Below are 18,886 nucleotides of genomic sequence, written 5' to 3'. Positions count from 1 at the left end.
ACAGAAGTCTGCTGGGACTCCTGGAACAGGGGCTTTTTACTCAAACTTCATTAACAAGGGTACTAATGTGCATGGAAATCATGGCAATCCCAGAATAATTATGACTAATATCCCAATCATGTATAAAGTAACAATAAAATTATCTTACCTAATGAAATAATGTTTCAGTCTGAAACAGAAGAACAACTGTTAAGAAAGAATTGAACAAAACCTGGATGTGGTGGTACATATCTCTTATCCTAGAACTAGGGAGGTGGCAGCAGGATTACAAGCCCAAGATTGGCCTGGGCTGTATCCTAAGTCTTCATCCCTCTATGTCCCTCTCCCTCTTTCTGAGTGTGTTTGTGTGTGTATATGTGTTTGCCCATGGCTGGATGGCACAATGCAGTTAGAAAATCTGTGATCAGCTTGGGTAGTGTAACTGAAATACAAAAAGCATTTAATTTGAAAGGCTGTGAGAAGTGAGCCCTTCCAACCCAACACCTTTTGTTTTGTTTTGTTTTGTTCTGTTGTTTGTTGTTTGGTTTACACAGGGTTTCTTTGCGTAGTCCTGGCTGTCCTAGAACTAGCTCTATAGACAAGGCTGGCCTTGAACTCAAGAGATTTGCCAACCCCTGCCTCTGCTACAATTAAAAAGATTTATTTAGCCAGGCGGTGGTGGCGCACGCCTTCAATCCCAGCACTTGGGAGGCAGAGGCAGGCGGATTTCTGAGTTCGAGGCCAGCCTGGTCTACAGAGTGAGTTCCAGGACAGCCAAGACTACACAGAGAAACCCTGTCTCGAAAAACCAAAAAAAAAAAAAAGATTTATTTATGCATACTCTAACTCTATATGCATGTACATCTGCATACAAGAAGAGAGCATTAGATTCCATTATAGATGTTCATGAGCCACCATGTGGGTGCTGGGAATTAAACTCAGGACATCTAGAAGAGCAGCCAGAGTTCTTAACCACTGAGTCATCTCTTCAGACCTCATCCCAACACCTCTAAGTTGAAACCAAATAATATAGCAAAATACTCATTTTAAATTTCTATGGCTAGGGTATATACAAGTATGAGACCTGGGTTTCATCCCCAGACCGCACCACACACACATGAAATGGAAACCTAAGGATTCTTTGGAAAATCAGTTGTGTTGGATGGCGTTTTGCTGGAGCAAACACATGAAGAAGTGTTTTCCTAAAGCAGACATATGAAGGAACGTTTCACTGATGAGAACACGAGTGAAAGGCTAAGGCAGACTCATAAAGGAACATTTCACTGAAGCAGACACAGGAGAGAGGATGTTCTACTAAAGCAAGCACGTGAAAGGACACGTGATAAAGGATTCTTTGCTAATGACACCCATGTATTAGTCTGCCTTACACTGCATAGTTGAGCTCCTTTTGTTGGGACTTCATAGAGAGACACCACAAAGAAACTTCTGGTGGTGTACTATGGCTTCTTACTGCTTCTGCAGACTCAGGCAGATTGGCAGAGTGATGTCAGCTAAGATTCACATGGAGTTTTGCTAAGTCAGACTCACATGCTGAGGCAAGACCATGGAGAACGTGTGATGTTTGGAGGGAATATAGGACTCAACGGACAGTGACAGAAGTGGGGCTTGGCTTGCTGGTACAGCTAGCTGTGCGATGCTTGTTCATCTTGAAGCTTCCCTGAGAGAGGCACAGCCAAGAACGTCTCCTGGTTTTTCCTGCTGATTTGTGCCAATTCAGCTGAGATCTGGCTGTTCCTGCTAGGTCATGCCACCACTGCTGCTACTTCAACACTACTGGACTGAACTGCTGGTATATCCATGAAGTGTTGGCAAGTGAAGAATTCCCATACACCAAGGGAAAGCAGCCTTCTGCCCTGGCCATTCTTGACCCTTTCGGGTCTTTACATATTCTTCAGATAAAGCATTTCACATTAATATAAAGTACTTCAAATGCATTCAAAACTAAAATAAGATACACTAGACAGAGCAGTCCTACATTACAGTATATCACTCAGCAGTCAGTACCCTACATTACACAATGTATCACTTAGCAGTCAGTACCCTACATTACACAGTATATCACTTAGCAATCAGTACCCCACATTACACAATGTATCACTTAGCAGTCAGTACCCTACATTACACAGTATATCACTTAGCAATCAGTACCCTACATTACACAATGCTTCTCTTAACAGTCAGTACCCCACATTACACAATGTATCACTTAGCAGTCAGTACCCCACATTACACAATGCATTATTTAGCAGTCAGTCTAGGATGGAAGAATAGATTTGCCAGTCCAAACGATCAAGATCCCACCTCTAGCTAAACTCAGTAGTATGTGATGGAGCCAGCTAACATACCAAAGCATTACTTTCCTTATCCATAAAATGAGAATGAGGAACAGCCACATGCCAAGAGGCTGTTATGAGAATTAAACGAGGTATCCTGTATGTCTGTATATGCAGTGTTAACTGCAAATAGTGGACTAGTATTTACTGTAAATGCTAGTCTTTATTTAAAAAATATAAAGCACATACAACTAAACAACATTGCCTTTCTGGGGGTAGGGGTTAGTTCATGTATGTTGATTATGTTTTCATTGAGTCTTACCTACTTATAATAAAACACACACACACTCAGCATCATTTAACACAGGGAGCTTCACAAGAAGGGTTATGTTTTCACGTAACTATTTCCCAGAATAGTTTTATTAGCAGAGAGAAGGTATGAAAACCGAAAACCATGGGTCAGAATGTAAAATGCCTCTAAAGTTTAATCTAGCCCTTATTTTACATGAAGAAACTTCCTGAACAGACTCTCTAGATTAGATCAGCTAGTTAATTTCTGCACCAATGGACACACCCTGGTACTGGCTTCAGGCCTGCAGTGTTAGCACCACATTGGAAAAGAATTATTTCTTTTATTCTTCCAATATCTAATTTTATGGCACAGTTTTATAATTCCCACCACTTCATTTTCTCCATCTAACAAAACAGACCTGTTTTGTGAGGACACTAGCAAGTTGGCTTCACTAAGTAGGAGCCAGGCATGGAGGAGAACCTCTCATCTCCCTGCCACCTAGGGAGTGGAGGCAGGATTGCAAATTTGAAGCCAGCCTGAAGTAATTCATTAGTTCAAGGCCAGCTTTAGCCACCTTGTAAAACCCTGTCTAAATCAAAACAAAACAACACAAAAGAACAAAGATTTCCAAGAGTGAAAAGTTAATTAACTAAAGACCAGTGAGCGATCTCCAAAACAGTCCTTTCTACTTGGTGTCAATCCAAAAGGTATGAAAATACTTTTTTGCGCTATGTTCAGCATATAGAAAATAAAATTTTTCTTCAATTTGGAAAAAACTGAACCAGTGTTACATAAAAACATTCTTTAAATTTTTACCATTGGAAAATAATTCAAAATTGTATAGACAAAAACATGTTCTTTGATGTCTGAATGGTATATAAAACATTTTCAGCTAAAACAGACCAAACTGGGCTGGATGGCAATTTAGATTATAAAGTACTATCAACTAATTTTATGCTACTAACAAGAATTTTAATTCTTAAAGAACATCATGGATTTACAGACACCGTTTAAGTCTTGTGCTGTCCTATGAACATTATCCGATTTCTAGACATATTTTGTCCACTGCCCAAGAACTGGGAAATCACCTGCTAGCACAGCACCCAAGATAGTTCACACACTGAAACTCTAGTATAGCTTTGCACAACTGAATATAGAAGTACTCATGACATCAAATAAGCACATTATAGAAAGAGAACATCAGGTTTAATACCTTATAAAATATGTACAAAACTTGAGCATTCCTGTGAAATACAATTCAAGTCATAATTATAAATGTAATTGGATACTCTGATACAATGGAAAGGTCTAGTGGGTTATCAACAAAAAAGCATGTAAACTATAAAAGAGTAAAAGCACTTTAACCCCAGATTTAAAATCATCTTTCAAATGTAAATATATATTTTTTACAATTCTTAAATTTCACATATTTGTTAATTTTACATGATCTTAAGTGTTAGGAAAAATGTAAAGCCAAAAATAATCCTATTCATTTGTTAAAGTCAATATAAGAAAAACAGCAGTAGGGAATGTATTATATTTCCCCTGAAATACAAAAGGCAGGAATGCTATAATTTGCAGAGTCATAAAACAGACTTAGCCAAAACTGCCTTTGTGAAGCAAGCAGTTTCAGTTTAGAGATGTCACCGCAGGGACCCAGTTTCCTTACAGAAAAAGTGATGATAATGGTACACGCCTTTAATCCCTGTACCCAGCACTCAGAGGAACTTTGTGAGTTCAAGGACAACCTGGTCTACAGAAGAAGTTGTAGGTCAGCCAGGGCTACACAGAGAAACCCCTTCTCAAAAACCACCTGATTATAAATAACAGTCACCTGAGGGCTGCTGCAAAGATTAATTAATGGTCCACCTGGAAGAACACACTTGGGATTAAGACATATCTCACTGTGTGGTGTGTGAATGTTCATATCACAGTTCACACCAGGACCTTTTTTTACATTTAAAAACTCAAACAACATTTCATTCTTAATACAAGAATCAATGTTGCAACTGTTAAATTCTTAATTGTCCAGTCAATTATCAAAAGCCATTTATAAAACGCTTTAATACTGGAGATATGAAACTGATGGTATTAAAGCTATAGAAACTTTGCAATGGTCACAAAGTTTTAACTTCCCAGATTAGAGTCCAAAGTCAGTGTGCCTCAGAGAGCAATGCAGAGACATCAGGCAGGCAGATGCACCTCTCGCTCCTCCAGCAATGGGCATCTGTCTAAGGTTTCCGTCTGTCGTAGTCTCCCACCATCCTCTTGATGTGTGATAATTTGCTCTTCAACTGCTTGCAGTAATTCCTCTTACTCTTATAATCTGCAGACTAAGGCAGAGAAAGTGAATCACATAAATGCAACAAACTAAAGAATAAGACTCCAGAAGTGTCACTGGATATATCAGCTACTCTCAGGACAGACTCGGTGCAAAACGCCATGGTTTTTTGTTTTGTTTGAGGTTTTTTGTTTGTTTTCTCTCTCTCTCTCTTTCTCTTTTTCTCTCTCTCTCTCTCTTTCTTTCTCTCTCTTGGTCTTACTGGTTTTTTGTTTGGTTCTGATTTTCCACTTTTTTAAAGAATTATTTATTTATTTTATGTATATGAGTACACTGCAGCTGTCTTCAGACACACTAGAAGAGGGCATTGGATTCCATCACAGATGGTTGTGAGCCACCATGTGGTTGCTGGGAATTGAACTCTGGACCTCTGGTAGAGCAGTCAGTGCTCTTAACCTCTGAGCTATTTCTCCAGCTCCTTCCTTTTTTCTAATGTTTGTTTTAGAGAGAGAGAGAGAGCACACCAAGTTGGGTAGGCAGATACAGGGGTAGGGAGGATCTAGGAGAAGTTGGAGAAAGGGTTAAACATCAAAATTATATGAGAAAAATTTAAATTAAAAAGATAGGTCTCCTGAGAAAGCAAGGATAAACAAAAAAAAGAAAAGAAAAAGAAAGAAAGACTGGCCATAAAGAACTAATGAGTATTAAATGAGTATGTTTAAGGTACTGAGCACTATCACTGACCACACAGGCAGATGTTGTAAGGTACTGAGCACTATCACTGACCACACAGGCCGATGGTGTAAGGTACTGAGCACTATCACTGACCACACAGGCCGATGGTGTAAGGTACTGAGCACTATCACTGACCACACAGGCAGACGGTGTAAGGTACTGAGCACTATCACTGACCACACAGGCAGACGGTGTAAGGTACTGAGCACTATCACTGACCACACAGGCAGACGGTGTAAGGTACTGAGCACTATCACTGACCACACAGGCAGATGGTGTAAGGTACTGAGCACTATCACTGACCACACAGGCAGACGGTGTAAGGTACTGAGCACTATCACTGACCACACAGGCAGACGGTGTAAGGTACTGAGCACTATCACTGACCACACAGGCAGACGGTGTAAGGTACTGAGCACTATCACTGACCACACAGGCAGACGGTGTAAGGTACTGAGCACTATCACTGACCACACAGGCAGACGGTGTAAGGTACTGAGCACTATCACTGACCACACAGGCAGACGGTGTAAGGTACTGAGCACTATCACTGACCACACAGGCAGATGGTGTAAGGTACTGAGCACTACCACTGACCACACAGGCCGATGGTGTAAGGTACTGAGCACTATCACTGACCACACAGGCAGATGTTGTAAGGTACTGAGCACTATCACTGACCACACAGGCAGATGGTTTAAGGTACTGAGCACTATCACTGACCACACAGGCAGATGGTTTAAGGTACTGAGCACTATCACTGACCACACAGGCAGATGGTTTAAGGTACTGAGCACTATCACTGACCACACAGGCAGATGGTGTAAGGTACTGAGCACTATCACTGACCACACAGGCCGATGGTGTAAGGTACTGAGCACTATCACTGACCACACAGGCCGATGGTGTAAGGTACTGAGCACTATCACTGACCACACAGGCAGATGGTTTAAGGTACTGAGCACTATCACTGACCACACAGGCAGATGGTGTAAGGTACTGAGCACTATCACTGACCACACAGGCAGATGGTTTAAGGTACTGAGCACTATCACTGACCACACAGGCAGATGGTGTAAGGTACTGAGCACTATCACTGACCACACAGGCAGATAGTTCTTTTTCTTCAATAATATATTTTAAACTAATTTTTACAAAGTATATGTTCATTTCTTTCTTTCTTTCTTTTTTTTTTTTTTTTTTTTTTTTTTTTTTTTTTGGTTTTTCAAGACAGGGCTTCTCTGTGTAGCCCTGGCTGTCCTGGAACTCACTCTGTAGACCAGGCTGGCCTCGAACTCAGAAATCCACCTGCCTCTGCCTCCCGAGGGCTGGGACTAAAGGCGTGAGCCACCACCGCCTGGCGTTCATTTCTAATAATATGTTAAGTCACCATGAAAATTCACTGACTGTTGTGTTTATAAATTATCTTTAAAAACAAATTCAGGGGCCAGTAAGATGTCTCAGATACATGCACTTGCTGCAGAGCTCTGTGATCTGGGTTCCATCCCCAGAATCCACATGGTGGAAAGGGAACTGACTCCTGCAAGTATCCTCTGAACTGCACCCATGTGCCATGGCACACACGCACTTCCACACGTACATACACATATGTAAACTGCATACATACACACAGTAAGTAAGTAGAGGGTACTGGCTCCCCTAGAGCCATTCCATATGGATCCTAGACAACAAACTCAGGGCCTCTGCCTTTATATACACTTTTAAATTCATTTAAGGGGTTGGGGAGGTGCTTTGAAGCTAAGTGCCTATTACTGAAAGCAAGAAGACTAAGTTTGCTATCTAGCACACACATAAGAAGCCAGGTGTGGAGCCTGGTACCTTTAATCCCAGCAGTGTGGGGAGAACTACTGGGGGGTGGGGGAGGTACAGGGGGAAGAAGCACGGGGGGAGGAGACAGGAGGATCCTGGGCCAGTCAATCTAACAAAAATAGTAAAGTAAGCTCCAAGTTCAACAGAAGACCCTATCTCAAAAAATAAGGTAGGGAAATACACACACACACACATACACACGCGCACACACACACACCTCATTATTCTCTTTAATTACAATAAAAACTTTTAGCATTAAGTCTTTTGCAAACAAACAAAAAAAAAGTGTTGCAAGTCAACAGTGCCTGGTAATATCAAGTGTAAGCAAGGACAAAGCAAGATGCTCACTGCAGAAGTGAACTAGTGTAAGCTCTTGGGAAGGCTGCATGACAGAATCTACTGAAGCTGCACGCACACAAGCCCAACGATCTTATAATTTACTAATTGCAGACCTCCCAGATGTGTGCAGTGCACACTGATGCTGTGAAAGCCTATTTGTGAAAGCCTAAAACTAAGGAATCAAATAATTGTTAAAAATAAGACAGATAGGCAGACGTAGCCACACATTCCTTTAATCACAGCACTTAGGAGGCAGAGGCAGACAGATCTCTGAGTTCGAGGCCAGCCTGGTCTACAAAGAGAGTTTCAGGACAGCCAGGGCTACACAGAGAAACCCTGTCTTGAAAATATAAAACAAAATAAAATAGATGATTAAATTCTATTGTAGTAAAAACATAACACTACATAATGATAAAAATAAATGAATAACAGTACATAAAAGCACAAATAAATCTTTGTTTTTCTTTCTCTCTCCAGGCCCATGATTTCTTTTTGTTCAAGTTATTTCAAGACAGGCAAGACTAATCTATAATTTTGAGAGAGGGTATAAGAACAGGAGAGGAGTAAAATTGAGGAATTACTAAGGTTACTAAAATGTATTTCTTTTTCTGGGTGCCAGGAATATAGGCGTGAGGTCACTTTGTGAAAACTTACCAACCACCCACAGTGACTTACACAGTTATTTACCGATAGACTTCAACTTTAAAGAAAGATTTTATGGCTGGTTATGGTAAAGCATTCATTTGGCCCCAGCACTTAAAAGACAAAGGCAGGTGGATCTCTGTGAGTTCAAGGCAAGCTTGATCTACAATGCTGAACTGTAGACTAGTCAGGGATAGCCGGTGAAACCCTGTCTCAAAAAAAGCATTTAGAAAACCAGTATAAACAAATAAATTAAAGTTCTGACTTCTCAGTTATAATGCTCATAGGTAAATTACAGGAACTTTGTCTATAAACAGTGTACATACATATGAAAGGTACAGTCATTATAAACATTAAATAAGAGTCTCAAAGTTGGATACTTACTCCCTTAACTTCCTTTAGTCTATTATATTCATCAGCAGCAGCCTAAGGATAAGAAACAAAAAGAAAGAAAATGGTTATGGAAGCATTTTCTCCCTCAAGAATAGTATTCTTTGGAGTGGGGAGAAGGCTTGCTTGTTGAGATTGGAGCCTTCCAAGTGCCTGAAAGGGCAAGTGTAAGCCACACACCCACTCTATACGATTCTAACAGTCACGGCTCAGTGACACCTCCCCTAAACTGTCGAGGCCTCTGACTGCCTTAATTCCCTCTCAGACAGTCCTTTCTACAGATAATGTGAACACTGCGTCAGTCATACTGTCTAAGCCATTCAGATGACAGGTTAGAATCTGAGTTCTCTGCAGATAAGGACATAAAGTTTTATCTTTCTAACCTTAGCATTTCTAAATAAAAAAAAATGATTAATAAATGTTGAATGAATTGAAAAATGTTTACCGAAATATCAGGTAGAGGCTATAAAACAATAGATAAATCAAGGTACAGTAGCAGCATATATTTCAGCCAAGAAGCAGATTGCCTCAACTGAAAACTGGTAAGTATTCAATGAGTATGAAGCTCCAGTGAGCATGTGAGGTGACAGGGAAAGTTTATTCACAGTCAAATGAGCCACCTAGCACATTACTGGGAAATATAGTTGGTATAATCCTGACGGGCAATTGAAATGTTTTAAACACATGCCCTCTGGATCAACAGTTTCATATTCTGGCATTTGTTCTACCTGCATAAAAACACACGAATGCAAAACTGAAAGGTTTGCTAGTGTCTTTTTTGTACTACAATATTTACAAAGATATATCCTTCAGTAAATTATGGCACAGTCATAAAATTAAAAAGTCTACAACAACAAACTTAAAAGCCCAGCACTAGTAGACAGAGGCTGGAGGACAAAGGGTTCAAGGTCAGCCTATGCCACAGAGCCAGGTCTTGAGTCACTAAAAATAGACTTTTATTATTGATACCATTTAGACTTTTATCATTGATACCAAACAATAACCACAAACCACTTCTGTGTAAAAGAGAAGGAAGTAAAGCTATGCCAGAGCACTGTGTTTAAGCAACAAGGGGGGGGGGGGGGGGGCTGGGGCGGGGGCGGGGGGGGGAGCTTGCCTAGCGTGTTGTCTATCTCTGCAAAAGAAGAAGGAAAAAAAATAAAGAAAAGCCAGGTGAGACAGCACATGCTACCAACTATGCAAGAGGACTTCAAGTCCACCTGTGCCACAGCAACATATGAGACCTTGTCTCATGGCTTTCAAAAAGAAAAGCAAACCCACAGGATGAAGGTAGCGGTACACAGAAAGTAACCAAAGGCATTCCTGTGGTCAAACTAGAACAATTTGAACCACTGTAATATGCATTATATTGGTAAATTGTCACATGCTGTTTGAGCTCACTGCGATGCTGGCTCTGGAAGCAGGGATGCCCATCCCCTTCACTCAAGCATGTTTGTGTCAAGGGTCCTCCAAAACCCCTTATCTGAGAATGGACTCACCCACCTCGTACTCTATGGCAGGGAGAGAACAGAAGAGCCCGAGTAACAAAGCTGTGTCCTTGCTAACTGCTAGAGATGAATCCAACAGAGGCTACCATTGTTTACCCCAAGACAGAAAAGTGTCAGCAGTGAGACCAGTTCAGCCATGGGAAGCTCCTGAGTGGAAAGAAAGCTCAGCTGGGAACAACAGCCTGAAAGAGGCTTCCCCAGTCAGTTTCTGCTGGACGTTTGCAAGCCCCTAACTTGATGATGTTACCTTCCTGCTGTTATTTCTTCTTACACTTGAAAACCGAACTCAAGAGGACACTCCGCTTCTTCAGGAACTCCAGCTTCCTGCCGTTAAAGGGACTTGCGCAGGCAAGTCAATCTTTGGTGACTAGTTTAAGTGCCAGTTTAATGATGCTTTCTCTCTCTCTTCCTTTCTTTTTTTCTTCCTTTCTTTTTATTTGTTTGTTCTTTGGTTTTTTTTTTTTTTTCAAAATTGGGTTTCCCTCTGTAACAGCCCTGGTTGTCCTGGAACTCTCTTTGTAGACCAGAATGAGCTCCAATTCAGAGATTCTCCTGCCTTGGCCTTCCAAGTGACAGGATTAAAAGCAAGGACTACTGTGCCCCAGCTTAATTTGAATTTTAATTCTACGAGTATGCCTGCAGGTAAGTCTTCACATCACTTGTGCCTGGTCTTTAAGAAGGGCAGAAGAGGGCATCATAGACCCTGGAACTGGGGTTGCGGACGATTGATTGGGTAGTGGCTCTTAGGAACTGAACTCCAGTCTGCTGGAAGACAAGCCAGTGTTCTTAATGTTCAAAACATGTCCTTATTGAAGACCGTGTCTGCCTACCTACACTTCTGGCATTCATGGTAACAAAGTTTTTCTGGGGCATGTGGTAGAAATTTAAGGAAGGAAATACCATGCACACACCCCTTCATATAACCCTGGTTATCTGTGGACTCAGTATGTAAACTAGAATGACTTCAAACTCACTTCATCCCTCCCAAGTGCTGAGTCCCACCCAAGAGATATACTTTTATGTGTCCGATTTTGAGTAGAAGTTTTTACAATAAAAATGAATTCTATTTTTATATATATATAAAATTAATGTGGTCATTTTCTTTTAAATAGGAATTGATACATTTATGTATTTAGATTATTGCTTTGTAACTTCTAAATTTTAGTGTGTTTGGGGGGGGGGGGGTGAAGGGTGGTACCTGCCTGTATTCCCAATATTTGGAAGTTTGGAAGCCAGACAAGGTGGCCCATGTCTGAAATGCCAGTACTTGGGAGATGGTGGCAAAAGTATCAGGAATTCAGTCATCCTTGGGTACTTTGTGAGTGCAAAGTCAGTAGGAGGCATGTGAGAACTGTCTTGAAAAACCAAGCACAAAATGGAAGAGACAGAGAAAGCAATCAGGTTTGAGCTCACCATGTACTCTTCACTCTCCTCTCTGTAGTCATCCAGTTCTCTGTCTAGACGAGAGAGCTCTTTATTGACCTCATCCAGTTCTGCCTGTAAACTCTTATACTCCTGTAATCCTGCATCAAAATTTTTCTTGTAGAGTTGACGTTGTTGATCTGAAGTGATAGGTGGATATTCCCTGAGAATCAGAAGAGAAAATGATTACATAAGTACCCTCTGCACATATTAAAAGCCAGTGGTTTCCCTCAAAGACAGCACACTGGTAAGGAATATAAATTTATATCCTCTTGTTTTCTGTTGTATCCTTGGAGGCAGGCGGGATGCCATTAATTTCTACTAAGAACTATTGCAGAAAACATAAGAGCACTCTGCCTATAACACGTCACCTACTAACTGTAGAGGGGCTCAGTCTGAAGTGGTTAAGTAGATATTCCCTTCCTCCCTCACCTCCAAACACAGCCCCACCAAAGCCAAATGCCTGTCAAAAAGGGTGTCCTGTGCTCCCTTACTAAAGCCTCTGGACAAGCTCTCTGGAATGATGTTAGACCTGAAAACATAGCTCAGTAGCAGACCATTTTCCCACAGTGTACAATCACGGTTCTGGGTTTAAACCATAGTAACTAACACACACACACACAGATACACACACACTCACACTGATGCTTTCTATATTACCATTCATATTACATAAATACTCCTCATATATTTACAAATAAAGGCAAACGTCAGGAAATTTAAAGGTTTTAATTAATGAGAATATATTGATTCTCACTACTGATACTACTGTGTGATAAAACACTTACGTTTAAAGTCCTAAAACAATGCTGAACACAAAGCCTGTTTTGATTACCTCAGAACAGCCGGCTGGGAGTGGCTGTTTCCTGTTACCACCTACTATCTTCAGAGGAGCTTATTTATTTATTTTTGGTCTTATTATTCCCAAGTGGAAAGAGCTTATCTTGTTCTTTCATTATGAAAGTATGCATTAAAAATGCACACACAGAGGCTGGAGGCGTAGCTCAGCACTGAAGTGCATATCTCGTGTGTGTAACACCCTAGGTTCAATATCCAGCATTAACACACACACACACACACACACACACACACACACACCCCTATAAAAACGAGTTCATTGCATAAATAAACTGGCAACTCATTAAAGTATGACAAACTAGCACTGGAATTCTGAGGCCATTATGATGAGCGGGCAAAAGAACTCTACTCCAAGCCTGAAGATGAGTTTGAATGACAGACTCCACAAGATACAAGGAGAGGAGTGACTCCATCAAATTGTCCCCTGACACCTCCCTCCCCCACACTCACACACAGATGCACACAAGCATTCGAACTCATACACATATGCAGTGCCCCCCCCTAAAGAAAATGTAATAAACAATCTGTGCTGGCTTCTGTATGTCTTAACGTGCCAGCTATTCCCTGAATATGAAGCTGACACATCAAAATGTCCACTGGGAAAAATTCTTGAAGCTATTTCACAGGACGATGAAGCTCCACAGAACATGGAACTTAAATTTTAACTCGTCAATAAAATGTCTTCATTTTACAGAGAGAAAAATTATATTTTTGTATTGAAAAGAAAACAAAAACTTAAGATTTCTCAGTATTCAGTTAAATGTTCCATTACACAAGTTAGACACATATCTCACAGATAGATGAGTTAGCCAGGCCAAAAAGATTCTTGTGGGTAAGGAAAACAAGGTATAAGAATCATAGGGGCTGAAGAGATAGTTCAGTGATTAAGAGCACTGACTACCCTTCCTAAGGTCCTAAGTTCAATTCCCAGCAACCACATGGTGGCTCACAACCATCTGTAATGGGATCTGATGCCCTCTTCTGGTGTGTCTGAAGACAGCTACAGTGTACTCATATATATATATATATATATATATATATATATATATATATATATAATAAGTAAATAAAATCTTAAAGAATCATATGTGGGATGCCAGTGGTGATGGTGCATGCCTTCAATCAAGGCCAGCCTGGTCTACAGAGCTAGTTCCAAGACAGCCAGGGCTACATAGAGAAACACTCTCTCAAAAAAAAAAATCATAAGTAAGGTATGTCGAGCTACTTATCCATGCCCCACCCACATCTTCTATCAACTTGAGAAAACAAGGTTTATAAACCACCATTCATGCTGCAAAAAAAGTTGATGAGCTGGGTGGTAGTGGTATATGCCTTTAGTCCCAGCACTTGGGAGGCAGAGGCAGGGGCATCCCCTCAGTTCAAGGCCATCCTGGTCTAGAGCTTGTTCCAGGATAGCCAGGACTACACAGAGAAACCTAGTCTCAAAAAGAAAAGAGAGAAGGAAGGAAGGAAAGAAAGGGAGGAAGGGAGGGAGGAAGGAAGGGAGGAAAGGGGAAAAGGAAAAGGGAAGGAAAAAAAGGAGAAATCTGGTGTGACGTGGTACCTGGCATGACAAGGCTACCCATCACACCCTGTATAGCTGGTGCTGGTAGACTCAGCCTTCAACACAAAGACCTTAACCATAACCTTGGCTGCAGCATTAAACCATTACCTCAACTGCTGACAAGACTGCTGCTTTAAGAGAATCTCTGGACTTACTATGAAAGTGGAACTTGAAGTATCTGCCACAGGAAAGTCTGTGTGCTTGGAAATTTTATAATCAGTCCAACACAATTCCCCTAAACTCATGTTTTATTTCTTAGAAAGCCTTTCTTGAGTGTCTATTGGTAGAAGAGCCACTTCAGGGAGAAGAGTGTGAGAGAGACACATGGTTACATCTAAACAGAGTCTTGCACTTGTGTTTTATAAAAGGGTACCAAAGGGCTCAACCCTCAAAACTGTCTCCAGGCATAGAGGGGGGGGGGGAAATGAGATGACAACATGACCCGTTTCCAAGGCAACAACCCCAAACCTGGCCTGTCACCAGGATGCTTAAGAGAAAAGCCTTACCGGACCCAGTCCTCCTCCAGCTCGTCGCAGGACTCGCCACCTGTTGTGTAGTCTGTTTCATAGTGGTCTGGGTCTGCCCTCTTCGTCTTTCCTGCTTTTGCCTTCGTGGGAGCCCTTTTCGAAGGTGTCTCTAGGTTACCATTGCTGCTGTACCGAGGCTGCCTGAAGTCATCCACAGACAAGGTCAGAGGAAGCTCCTGGGTCACTTCAGGCGCCCTAGTGAAAACACAGGCCACTGCTCAGAGACCGAGTACACTTTGAGTCTGCCACTACCTGCAACCAAAGGGCAGCAAGAACAGCGCTGACACCCCCAGTCAAGGCACTCATCTGAGGAGTTCATCTCCCACCCTGAGCATGTGCGTCATTCCTGCTTTCCATTTGGCACCAATTCAGACCCTTCTAACACACAAGTAGCTTTAAAGTTCTGATTCGGGGAGAGGGGGCTCATGTTTAAACTTCTAAGTAAAATGGATCTCACACTTCCTCTTAGGAAGTTCAGACTAAGCTATAAGAGGTGTTTATCTGCCCTGTGCCAGAGACTTACTCAACAAGACTTGTCAGGAAAATGATGAGGACAATTCTTTTCTACAGGTTCTTCCAGTCCCCCAGGAATGCTGGTCTGTGTGTGTGTGTGTGTGTGTGTGTGTGTGTGTGTGTGTGTCTGTCTGTCTGTCTGTCTGTCTGTCTGTCTTTCTGTCTGTCTCTCTGTGTGTATGTGTCTGTGTGTGTGTGCATACATTCGTGTGTGTGTGTGTGTGTGTGTGTGTGAAGATAGGCTCTTTGCAACAGTATTTTTATGTTACCTATATAGATTATCCATTCAAGATGAAAGTTTGAAAAATTATAAATTCAAGCTAAAAGGCTTCATGGTTTTGAGTAGAGTAACAAATGCCTGTCTTCCCAGCATTCAAGAGGTTAAAGCAAGAGACTCATTGTGCCATCTTGGGTGGGCTACACAGAGGGACCCTTTCTAAACACCACCCCTCAAAGGAGGGAGTTTATTAAGTGTTCTTTTAGCTCCTTCTGTGTTGAATTTAAGTCATGTAAAATCAACAAGAGGTTTAGCAGAATACTTGTTATGTTTCTAATATAATTATTTCACATTGCATCAGACGTTAAATTGCAGATAATGTTCCTGCCAGTGAGCATGAAAACAAAACCCAACACAGCAATCAAAAGGGTTGAGGTAGGCACACGCTCTTTCTGAGCAACAGAAACAGTTTTATTTTTGCTCTGTAAACAGTAAAGAACAGAAACGAACAAAAAAGAGTTGGAGACATTCTAAGTTATCAGTCTTTCTGTTCAGACCAACTATTAAAAGTAACTGAAGCTTTCCTCCCCTTTCTACTGCTTCCCACTTACAGAATCCAGAAGCTAAGTTTTAAGTCCGGATTTACTGTTTCCTCATCCTCACTATTGTCAGACCTTTAGCATCCTAACCACACTTAAGCTGAGAGAGAGAGAGAGAGAGAGAGAGAGAGAGAGAGAGAGAGAGAGAGAGAGTGAGTTTAAATTTTTAAAGAGATTAAATCTTTTAAAGAGTTATTTATTTTATGTATATGAGGACACTACTGCTCTCTTCAGACACACCAGAAGAGGGCATCAGATCCCATTACAGATGGTTGTGAGCCACCATGTGGTTGCTGGGAATTGAACTCAGGACCTCTGGAAGAGCAGTCAGTGCTGTTAACTGATGAGCCAAAGAGATTAAATCTTTTTTGTTGTTGTTTTGGTTTGGTTTTTGTTGTTGTTGTTGTTGCTTTGTTGTTGTTTTGTTTTTCAAGACAGGGTTTCTCTGTATAGCTCTGGCTGTCCTGGAACTCACTCTGTAGACCAGGCTGGCCTTGAACTCAGAAATCCACCTGCCTTTGCCTCCCAAGTGCTGGGATTAAAGGCGTGCACCACCTCTGCCTGGCGATTAAATCTTAAAGAACATTGGCACTGTCACTTCTCAGCCTTCTGACTAACAAGGATAAGGGAGAATAGTACAAAACAATAGGCCAATATTCATATTTAGACAAATGTTATCAAATTAAAGTGCTACTTACAGAGGCGTTGACTTATAGAAAGACTCTGGGTATGATCGCTTGCCATTCACTTTGCCATTGGAGGAGTAGGCCATCGGACTATCAACTCTTTCCACATAGTCAGATGGGGGTGGAGGCATGTCCTGTGTGCCTGCAGACACATTTTTAACCTTAAAAAAAAAAAAGAAGAAGAAGAAAAATCAATCCAGGAGACACTATCATTCCTTAATCATAATTGAAAAGGATAAATGTTACATTTCAAACCTGAGAGAAGTGAACCTGTCCTCCAGGTTCTCCCAGCATCCCTCAGTCCCTACCTATTACAGGGTATGGTCTTCATACCCCACCCTCTACCCTGAGCTATGCAGCCCCAAAGGCTCTTCCCCATGTAATGCAGACATCATGGTTACCTGCCCCTCCTTCTGTACCTTTGGCCTCCTGGGTGATCTACTTGGCTCCCCTCTGTCCCTTCCACTTCTCCTCTCTATACATGGTTTAGGGTCACAGCCACTCCAGATTCTTCCAGATTTGTCTGCCACTGGCTATGCTCTCCAATATAACAAACTTTCTCCTCCACCACACCTAGGAGCAGTCATATCTTTTCCTTTCTTACTTGTTTTTTATTCAGTAAAGAAGTGGGGGGAACGTTATCATATATAAAATATATAATAGTTATTTAGCTTAGAATATAAAATAATGTGAAATAATTAGCTACAGTAATTTTCTTACACTCACCCCTTCCTTATCAGAAGACTCAGCTCACTTTCTGATATGGATGAGGGGAACCAAGTGCGATGCCCAACACCCATGTCAAGCAGCTCACAACCATCTTTAACTCCAAAGGCTCGAACACTATCTTCTGTCGTCTGTGGGCATTTGCACGCATGTGTGCACACTTACACATACACACACACACTTACACACACGCACACAAATTAATCTTTAAAAAGAATAATGGCATCAGGCTCCTTAGATTTCTGCAGATTTCAGTGTCCCTGTCTGCATAAATTGAGGGCAATTACTTCATAAGAATGTTTGGATGATTAAAGGAAATGAAGTACCCTATGTACTACAACATCTTCTGAACACAGTAAAAAGCAAAACAAAACAAAAACCTCCTTCTATCCTGGATACAAGTAAATCCTTTAGATCCAATTGAGCTTCTTTTCCCCCTACAGAACTTGCAAGCTTGTAACTGGATGATTCTGCTATTTTATACTCTTAACAATTACTTTCTGCATCCATACATGGTGTGTCCTTACTATGGTGTGCCCTTATGATATGTGAGCCTTCCATCTTAGGTTCTCTGCTATGGGAGCATGCAGTGGTTTTGATTGTTTCACATTCAGGGTAGAATCATTTCCCTCTAAAAGTGGAATTCAGGGCCACTGCCAAACCAGCAGGTGGGTTTCCAGGGAGTGTACTTAGATTCCACCACAGGGGGCCCGGGTGGGAGCCATTCTTGGCTCCCACTGAATACTTTACAACAGAACACAACACCCTCTCAGCCAGATCCCTTGCCAAGTCTAAGGTCTGTTGGTATTCTAGAGCTCTCATCGGAACGATAAAAGGCTTCCTTTCCTTAAAAGCCTGTTTTACTTTTCTCCTGGATCCACTCCCCTTCCTTTTCCCTCCAGCAAGAACTTTAAGGGAGCCTAACTCTTTCTGGCTCTTTACTGCCTGGGATGCCCTTCCCCCTTTCCTTGTCTGCTAATCCTAGTTCAAGTGCACCCACCTTCTAGGGGCCTCTCACTCATCCCTGCAGGATAAGATACAAGCCTCTCTTATCTCCCCACAGCTATCCCTACACACCTCCAGCCAGACCTCCCACTCACTTACTCACAGCTATGGCTCACTCACTAACCTGTAACTTCTGGAGACAACGGACTGTTCACAAGCTACCAACCCAGACTGGGCTGCTAACAGTGCTCAACTGACAGAACATTTCCTAAGCACAATTTTACAGCCATGACACCTTTCTCAGAAATAAGGAAGCTATGGCTCAGGGCACTGGATAACCTTCCCAAGGTCCTAGACCTAATAAAAACTGGTGATGTGGAAAATCAGGTCAAAACCAGGTCAGTGTCTGCATAAGTCAGAAGCCCAGAGCTTGACCTTCAGGATGGCTCAACTTGCAAAAGGAATCTGACAACCTGAGCTCAATCTCTGGAACTTACATGGTAGAAGGAGAAAACCAAGTCCCACAGGTGTCCTCGGAG

At 41.7% G+C, this 18,886-nt stretch overlaps 1 protein-coding gene across 4 annotated transcripts in view; it reads right to left on the bottom strand.

The window, feature by feature from the left end:
• Positions 1–3,749: 3,749 nt before the first annotated feature.
• Positions 3,750–18,886, bottom strand: part of Ocln (occludin) — a 52,283-nt gene continuing 37,146 nt past the window's right edge. For all 4 annotated transcript variants that reach the window (XM_034523679.2, XM_034523676.2, XM_034523678.2 and 1 more), the window contains 5 exons: positions 16,689–16,837; positions 14,641–14,856; positions 11,704–11,875; positions 8,777–8,818; positions 3,750–4,898 (listed from right to left, as the gene is read on the bottom strand). In XM_034523679.2, the coding sequence (XP_034379570.1) occupies positions 4,797–4,898; positions 8,777–8,818; positions 11,704–11,875; positions 14,641–14,856; positions 16,689–16,837 (681 nt within the window). In that variant the 3' untranslated portion in view covers positions 3,750–4,796. The remainder of the gene's footprint in view (positions 4,899–8,776; positions 8,819–11,703; positions 11,876–14,640; positions 14,857–16,688; positions 16,838–18,886) is intronic.

This window comes from Arvicanthis niloticus, chromosome 19, assembly GCF_011762505.2.
Source record: "Arvicanthis niloticus isolate mArvNil1 chromosome 19, mArvNil1.pat.X, whole genome shotgun sequence".
NCBI lineage: Eukaryota > Metazoa > Chordata > Mammalia > Rodentia > Muridae > Arvicanthis > Arvicanthis niloticus.
The sequence above is the reverse complement of the archived record's forward strand: the minus strand, read 5'-3'. Positions and strand labels throughout refer to the sequence as shown.